The 8,957-nt window shown below is 49.5% G+C and overlaps 1 protein-coding gene across 1 annotated transcript; it reads left to right on the top strand.

Moving 5' to 3' along the window:
- The first annotated feature begins 3,137 nt into the window (after positions 1 to 3,137).
- On the top strand, positions 3,138 to 8,038 carry HOXC11 (homeobox C11). Its single transcript, XM_038164314.1, has 2 exons — positions 3,138 to 3,786; positions 7,806 to 8,038. The coding sequence occupies exons 1-2, from the start codon at positions 3,138 to 3,140 to the stop codon at positions 8,036 to 8,038; spliced, it is 882 nt and encodes a 293-aa protein (XP_038020242.1).
- The last annotated feature ends 919 nt before the right edge of the window (positions 8,039 to 8,957 follow it).

Here is an 8,957-nt window from a genome sequence, read left to right as displayed (position 1 = left end):
AAATCCCCATTATTTCGGGTGAAATTCCCATTTTTGGGGTGAAATCCCCATTTTCGGGGCGGATTTGTTCTTGGGGTGAAACCCGGGTTATTTTGGGGTGAAATTCCCATTATTCGGGGTGGATTTCTTCTTTCATTCCGATTTTTTTTCGATCTCAGGGAGCGAAGCGAACCCAAAGCAGCCGCCGAGGCTTTTCCTGCTCCTGAAATTCCATTTTTTTCCTTTTTTTAAAATATTTTTCCAGCTGGATTTGGGACAAACCCCCGCAATCTTCTCCCTCTCCCGCTTTCATTGGGAATTTTCATTTCCTTTCACACCAACCCCGGGCCGGGCTCGATTCCCGCCCAACTCTTCATTTTTTATCCCATTCCATCCCAAATTCCCGTTTTTTTCCGGGGCCGACATTCCCGAGGAGCGCCCTGGAAATTAAAATGATGTGAAAAATTAAAAATCCCGAATTTCCCGAGGTTTTTCCGCCGGGGCGGTTCGGAATTCCCAGCCCGGGTGAAATCCCGAATTATTTCGGGAATGATTCCCCGCGGGAAATTCAGATTTTCCTCTTCCCGATTTTTTTTTTTTTTTTTTTAATTAAAATCCCTTTTTTTCCTCATTAAATTCGGACAATCCCCCGTCGAACCCCCCCGGTGTCCGGCTCGGATATTTCGATTTTTTGGGATAAATTCCAGCGGGGCGGGAGCGGAGCGCGCTCCAGGCGCGAGACAAACGACTTTAATCAAAATCCTCCTTTTTTTAATTGGAATTCGGGGCTCGGCGAGGGCGGCGCCGCCATCGACCGGCGATAAACCCGCGCATGAAAAATTCAAGAGCCGGGAAAATATTCCAGCCAGCGGGGAGAGCTCCGAATATCGATCGGGCGGAGATTGCGGGCTCCCTTTGCCTGCGGAAAGCGCGAAATCCGCATCAAAACTCACTGAAAATATCATTAAATATCATCCAAAAATCCACCTAAATATCATTTATCCAGCTAAAATATCCTTTAAAAATCCATTCAAATATCATTTCAAATATCATCTAAGAATCCATTCAAATATCATTTAAAATATCGTTTAAAAATCCATTTAAAGTTCATTTGACATTCATTTAAAATTCATTTAACATTCATTTAGAATTCATTCTAAATTTCGTTAGAAATTAATTTTTAATTCATTTAAAAATTCGTTAGAAATTCATTTTTAATTCGTTTAAAATAAATTAAAAATTCGGTATAAATTCATTTTTAATTCATTTGAAATTCATTTCAAAACTCGTTATAAATTCAATTTTAATTCATTTTAAGTGTATAAACAGCCGGGGCCTGCTCCGGGTTTGGCGCCGGGGAAGGCGGCTCCGAGCGGGGATTTTTTCCATCCGAAGCGAGCGGAGAAGCGCTAATGAGCGTTCGTTAGGGGCTCGTTAATTAGCGCTAATTCCCGCGCCGGCGGGGATTTGGAATTTGGCCGAATTCGCGTTTATCGGGGAAAAAGTTCCCCCGAAAGCCGCGAGGTTTTATGGAGCCGCCTGAAGCTCTCCCGGGGACGGCGAGAATAATAAATTCGAATAATTAATTAGAATAATTAATTAGAATGATAAATTAGAATAATCAGAGCGATTAAAACCCCGATCGAAATGGGCTCGGCCGGAGCTGGAGGCGGCGGGAGGGGAAAATGGGGGAAAAGGAGAAAAAAGGGGAAAAATGGGGGAAAATGGAGGGGAAAAGGAGAAAAAATGGGGGGGAAAGGGAGAAATGGGGGGAAAAGGGGAAAATGGAGGGGAAAAAGGGAAAAAGTGGAGGGGGAAAAGGGAAAAAGTGGGGGGAAAGAGAAAATGGGGGGGAAGGGAAAAAGGGGAAATGGGGTGGGAAAAGGAGGAGGAGGGAGAAAAGAGAGGGGAAAGGGGAAAAGGGGAAATGGGGGAAAGGGAAGCGATAAAAGGGAAAATGAGGAAAAAGGAAGAAAAGAGAAAAGGGGAAAATAAGAAAAAGGAAAAAGCAAGGCGGGAGGGAAAGGGTGAAAAAAGAGCGAGGAGGCGGAAGGGAAAGGGGAGAAAGAGGAAAAGGGAGGGAAAAAAGGGGGGAAAGGGAGAAAAGAGGAACAAAAAGGGCAAGAAAGAAAAGGGGAAGAAAGAAACAAAAAAGGGGGAAAGGAGGAAAAACCAAGAATGAACCTGGGAGGAAAAGAGAGAGCGAGAGGAGGGGATGAGAGAGAAGAAAAGAGAGCGAGAAAGGGGAAAGAGGGGAAAAGGCAAGAAAATAATGGATTAAAACGAAAAAGAGTGAAGAGAGAAAGGGGAAAAGGAGAGAAAAGGGGAGGAAAGAAAAGGGGAAGAAGGGGGAAAGAGGCGGAGAGAGGGCAAGAAAAGAGCGAGAAAGGGGAAAAGAGAGAGAAAGGGGGAAAGAGCGAGAAAAGAGCGAGAAAGGGGAAAAAAGCGAGAAAAGAGCAAGAAAGAAAAGAGCGAGAAAGGGGAAAAAAGAGCGAGAAAGAAGAAAAAAGAGCGAGAAACGGTAAAAGAGAGAGAAAGGGGGAAAAAGCGAGAAAGAAAAGAGCGAGAAAGGGGAAAGAGCGAGAAAGGGGAAAAGAGAAAAAACGGGAAGAAAAAGAGAAAGAAAAAGAGCGAGAAGGTGAGGAGAGCGATAAAAACCAGCAGGAAAGGAGGGGAAAACCCCCCCAGGCCGCCGGGGAGGGCGCGGAGGGGGCGCGGGGCTGGGAATGCCCCCGAGCCGGGGCCGGCTGGCGCTGCGCGGCCGCGGAAGGCGCGCACCAATGGCTCGGGCCCGGCTCGTCTTTCCCCTCCTGCGGCGCTCCCGGCCGATAAATGACAATTTCTGCTCGGGCATCACGTGGCGCTGGCCAGCGACTGAGACGGAGCTCGCGTCATCCTCGCCTCCCCAAAATTCCCTTTTTTTTTTTTTTTTTTTTTTTCACCCTCCGCGCCGGTTTCGGCCCCCTCCCTCTCCGCTCAAAAAAAAAAAAAAAAAAAAAGAAAAAAAAAAAAAAAAAAAAAAAAAAGGAAAAAAAAAAAAAAAGAAAAAAAAACTAAAAAAAAAAAAAAAAAACTCTCAACCCCGAGCAGCGCGGCTTATATATAAAAAAACAAAACCCCAAAAAAAAGCCCCTGCTCGGCGCCGGGGCCAGCCCAGCATGTTCAACTCGGTGAACCTGGGCAACTTCTGCCCCTCGCAGACGCGCAAGGAGCGCGCCGGCGGAGGCGGCGGCGACTTCGGCGACCGCGCGGGCAACCTGTACCTGCCCAGCTGCACCTACTACGTGCCCGACTTCCCGGCCGTGCCCTCGTTCGCCCCCGCCCGCCAGATCTCGTACCCGTACGGCGCCAACCTGGCGCAGGTGCCCCGCGAGGTGCCCTACGCGCTGGAGCCCTCGGGGAAATGGCACCCGCGCGGGAATTACGCGGCGTGCTACTCCGCGGAGGAGCTGATGCACAGGGAGTGCCTGCCGCCCGCCGAGGTGCTGATGAAGAACGAGAACTACCACCACCACCACCACCACCACCACCACCCGGCGCCGGCCGCCGCCGCGCCGCCGCCCGCGGGGTTTTACCCCGGCGTGAACAAAAACTCGGTGCTGCCGCAGGGCTTCGATCGATTCTTCGAGAACTCCGCGCTGTGCGCGGCCGAGAGCGCGCCCGACAGGGCGGACGGCGAGAGGAGCGCGGAGGGCAACGCGCAGGAGGAGGACGACGAGGAGGAGGAGGAGGAGAACGCCAACCCCGGCTCGGCCTCGGCGAACTCCGCGCCCGGAGCCAAGGAGGGCTCCAAGAGCGGCGCTCAGAGTGCGTAGAGCCGCGCTAGCGGGAGCGGGGCTTAACGGGGAGCGGGGCTTAACGGGGAGCGGGCTTAACGGGAGCCGAGCCTAACGGGGAGCGGGGCTGAGCGGGGAGCGGGCTTGGGAGCGCGGCTTAGGGGGGAGCGGAACCTAACGGGGAGCGGAGCCTGACGGGGAGCCGAGCCTAGCGGGGAGCGGGGATTAACGGGGAACGAGGCTTAGCGGGGAGCAGGGCTTAGCGGGGAGCCGAGCCTAACGGGGAGCGGGACTTAGCAGGGAGCGGGGCTTAGCGGGGAGCGGGCTTGGGGAGCGGAGCCTAACGGAGAGCGGTCTTTGGGAGCGAGCCTAACGGGGAGCGCTTTGGGAGCGAGCCTAACGGGGAGCCCAGCCCGGGCGGTCTTTGGGACCGAGCCTAAGGGGGAGCCCAGCCCGGGCGGTCTTTGGGACCGAGCCTAAGGGGGAGCCCAGCCCGGGCGGGCTTTGCGAGCCGAGCTTTTTTATGTGCAGTTTTATAAGCGCGGCCGGGATTTTACGAGAAGCTCCGCAGCGCTTTCTTCTTTCTCTCCCTTTTTTTTTACGATGGCGGAAAAAAAAAAAATAGGGAAAAAAAAGCTGTGGGAGAACAAAAAAAAGGAAAAGAAAACGTAAAGCCGGGATGTTAAGCGCGGCCACGCCGCTGCTGGCTCTCGGCGGAGTCTGTGAAATTTTAAAAGCGCGGCCGAGTGACAAATATTAACTTTGATCATGAACTTAGGCGGGCGTTTTAAAGGCTCGGGGTTGCCGAGGGTGAGAGGCAATTGGGCAGAACGCGCGGGCTTCCCCCGCGCTTCCCGCGCTTTGGGGCTGCTTTTTTAATTAATTCCTAATTAAAGCTCGCTGCCGAGCCCTCTGCGCCCGGGCGGCCGCGGGCTGCGGGAGGAATCGCCGGGATTTGGGGGGAAAAGGAGAATTTCCCCGGATTTTTCGGGGCGCGCGCTCGCCTCCCCAGCCGGGCTTTGTCAGGAGAGGGTTTCCCTTTGGATCGGCTCGAAACTCCATCGGAAATTTCCTTTCAAAGGCTGGTTTAGAGGTTTCATTTGATTTTCTTTTATTTCCCGCTCCCCGGGCAGCCTCGGCGCCGCTCCGGGAACCCGGGACGGTTTTGGGGTGGGTTTGGGGATTTTCCGGGCATGTTTTGCCTTTTGGGATGTTTGGGGGATGTTCTGCCTTTTAGGATGCTTTCTGGGGATATTTTCCCTGTTGGGATTTTTCGGGGCTGTTTTCCCTGTTGGGATTTTTTGGGGCTGTTTCCCATTTAGGATGTTTTTTTGGGGCTGTTTTCCCTTTTGGGATTTTCTGGGGGGCTGTTTTCCCTTTCGGGATTTTTTTTTTGGGGGGTACTCTTTCCCTGTTGGGATTTTTTGGGGCTCTTTTCCCTGTTGGGATTTTTGGGGGCTCTTTTCCCTGTTGGGATTTTTGGGGGCTGTTTCCCTGTTGGGATTTTTTGCGGCTCTTTTCCCTGTTGGGATTTTTGGGGGGCTGTTTTCCCTCCCCGGCGCCTCCTCGCATCCCGGTGCCGAATTTCCCGCTTTGATTCCCCCTCGCGTGTGTGGCGAGGGCTGGAATTAATGAAAACCTTGTGCGGAACCCGAGCTCTGCTCCCTAATCCCGGCCCGAGCCGGGCTGCCCGATAGCGGCCCCGCTTTGATCCCGATCCCGGCCCTAAACCCCGCCTAAACCCACCCCGAGCGCGGCTCCGCTCTCAAAACCCCAAATCCGCCTTAATCCCCGCTCGGGCTGGGAAAATTCCCCAAAACCCGCGCGGCCAGCGGCGCAGCCCTCCCAGGAATCCCGGATTGCAGCCGCGGCCCCGCCGCCCGGGGATCCGCTCCTTGCGGGGGATTCGCTCATTTCGGGGGGATTTGTTCCGTTTCGGGGGATTTGTTCCGTTTGGGGGGATTCGGTCATTGCGGGGGATTTGTTCTGTTTTGGGGGATTTGTTCTGTTTTGGGGGATTTGTTCAGTTTGGGGGAATTATTCAGTTTTGGGGGATTCGGTCATTTCGTGGGATTCGCTCATTTTGGGGGATTTGTTCATTTTGGGGGATTTGTTCATTTCGGGCGATTCACGCATTTCGGGGATATTTTATCAGTTTCGGGGGATTCGCTCATTTCGGGGATATTTTATCAGTTTCGGGGGATTCGCTCATTTCGGGGATATTTTATCAGTTTCGGGGGATTCGCTCATTTCGGGGATATTTTATCAGTTTCGGGGGATTCGCTCATTTCGGGGATATTTTATCAATTTGGGGGATTTGTTCATTTTTTGTGGCGATTTGTTCCTTTTGGGGTCATTATTCCTTTCGAGGTTATTCATTCTTTCAGGATATTTATTCATTTTTGGGGTATTTCTTCATTTTTCGCGGTTATTTATTCCTTTTGGGGTTATTTGTTCTTTTCGGGGTACCTATTCCTTTTGGGGCATGAATTCCCTTTGGGGTTATCTGTTCCTTTTGGGGTATTTATTCTTTTTTTGGGTATTTATTATTTTCTGGGATATTTATTCCTTTTGGGGTTTTTAATTATTTTTTGGGTATCTATCAATTTCTGGGGAATTTCTTCCTTCTGGGGTGTTCATTCCTCTCGGGGTTATTTCTTCCTTTTGGGGTTATTTCTTCCTTTTTTGGGTTAATTGTTCCTTTTTGGGTTATTTTTTTTTTCTTTATTCCTTTCGGGATCTTGATTCCTTTTGGGGTTATCCATCCCTTTTTGGGGCTACCCATCTCTTTTAACACAATTTATTTATTCAGGCTATTTATCCCATTTTCCGACTACCAACCCACTTTAGAATAATTTCTTTTTTTCAGGAAATTCATCCCTTTTTCGGGCCACCCCTCCCTTTTTTAATCACATATTTTCCCGGTATATTTATCCCTTTTTGGGGCCACCCATCCCTTTTACAATCATTTATTTTTTCAGGCTATTTATCCCATTTCCGGCCTATCAACCCCTTTTAAAATTACTTATTTTTCCAGGCTATTTATCCGTTTGTTGGGCTACCCATCTCTTTTTTAATTTCTTATTTATTCAGCCTATTTATCCCTTTTGGGGGCTCCCCATCCCTTTTTTAATTACTTATTTTTTCAATATATTTATCCCATCTTTAGCCCACCCTTCCCATTTATAATTCCACATTTCCCCGGCTCTTTTGGCCGACCCTTCCCATTCCCAATCCCCATTTTCCCGCTCTTTCACCCCATTTTCCCCCCGCTATTTCCCCCCAATTCCCTCTCTTTCCCCCCAATTCCCTCTCTTTCACCCCAATTTCCAGCTCTTTCACCCCGATTTCCCGCTGTTTCACCCCAATTCCCCCCGTTTCACCCCAATTTCCCACTCTTTCACCCCATTTCCCCACTCTTCCCCCCCATTTTCCGCTCTTCCCCCCTCTTTCCCGCTCTTCCAGCCCATTTCCCCACTCTTTCCCCCAATTCCCGCTCTTTCCCCCTTCCCGCTCTTTCCCCCCAATTTCCCGCTCTTTCACCCCATTTTCCCGCTCTTTCACCCCGATTTCCCGCTCTTTCACCCCGATTTCCCGCTCTTTCACCCCATTTTCCCGCTCTTTCACCCCGATTTCCCGCTGTTTCACCCCGATTCCCCACTGTTTCACCCCGCTTTCCAGCTCTTTCACCCCATTTTCACCCCATTTTCCTGCTCTTTCACCCCATTTTCCCCCACTCTTTCCCCCATTCCCGCTCTTTCCCCCCAATTCCCGCTCTTTCACCCCTCTTTCCGGCTCTTTCACCCCATTTTCACCCCAATTTCTCGCTCTTTCCCCCCATTTTTCCCCTCTCTTTCCCGCGTTCCCGCTCTTTCCCCCATTTCCCCAATTTCCCTCTCTTTCCCCCCAATTCCCGCTCTTTCCCCCATTTCCCCAATTTCCCTCTCTTTCGCCCCAATTCCCGCTCTTTCCCCCCAATTCCCGCTCTTTCCCCCCAATTCCCGCTCTTTCCCGGTCCCGCTCCCGCCTGACGCCGCGGTCCCGTTGCAGGCGCTCCGCGGGCGCGCAAGAAGCGCTGCCCGTACTCCAAGTTCCAGATCCGCGAGCTGGAGCGCGAGTTCTTCTTCAACGTCTACATCAACAAGGAGAAGCGGCTGCAGCTCTCGCGGCTGCTGAACCTCAGCGACCGCCAGGTCAAGATCTGGTTCCAGAACCGCCGCATGAAGGAGAAGAAGCTGAGCCGGGACCGCCTGCAGTTCTTCTCCGGGAACCCCCTGCTCTGAGCGCCGCGCCCGCGGAGCCGCCCCGCGGCCCCCGAGCTCAGGATCCGCCCCTGCAGTCGGACTTTTTCTGGGTTTTTTCCTGATTTTTCCTGGTTTTTTTCTGATTTTTTCCTGATTTTCCTGATTTTTCCTGGTTTTTTTCTCTTTTTTTTCTGATTTTTCCTGATTTTTCCTGTTTTCTTCTGATTTTTTCCTGTTTTTTTCCCCTGTTTTCTTCTGATTTTCCCCTGATTTTCTCCTGATTTTTTCCTGGCTTTATTTACACTTCTTTTTTTTTTTTTTTTCCTGATTTTTTTCTGATTTCTCTGATTTTTTTCTGATTTTTTTTCCCCCTGTTCTATTTCTGGTTTGAAATGATTTTTTTTTCTGATTTTTTCCCTGATTTTCTCCTGATTTTTTTTCTGTTTTTTTTTTTTCCCTGATTATATCTGGGTGTTCTTTTCTGATTTTTTCTGGTTTGTTTTTTTTTTAATCTTTTCCCCCTCATTTCTTTCTATTTATTTCTGGTTTATTCTATTTCTTTCTATTTCTAAAATTTTTTTCTAATTTCCCCCTGTTTTCTTTTAATTTATTTTTTTCTGATTATCTCTGTTTATTTTTTCTGTTTTTTTTTTTTTTCTGATTTTTCCCGATTTTTTTCCTTATTTTTCCTCCTTTTTCTCTCTCTCCTGATTTTCTCCCTACTTTCCACATTTTCCCTTATTTTCCTTATATTCCTTCCTTCTCCTTATTTTTCCTGATTCTTCCTTATTTTTCCTGATTTTTTCCTGATTTTTCCTGATTTCCCCCTGATTTCAAGGACTTGAACCCCGCGGACTTTATTTAATTTTATTTCCTTTTTTTTTTTTTTTTTCCTCCCGGGCCAGCCCGCGACCCCTTTTTTTTAAATATATATTATATAATAATTATTATATTATAT

Source organism: Motacilla alba, chromosome 29 (genome assembly GCF_015832195.1).
Source record: "Motacilla alba alba isolate MOTALB_02 chromosome 29, Motacilla_alba_V1.0_pri, whole genome shotgun sequence".
Classification (NCBI taxonomy): Eukaryota; Metazoa; Chordata; class Aves; order Passeriformes; family Motacillidae; genus Motacilla; species Motacilla alba.
The sequence above is the reverse complement of the archived record's forward strand: the minus strand, read 5'-3'. Positions and strand labels throughout refer to the sequence as shown.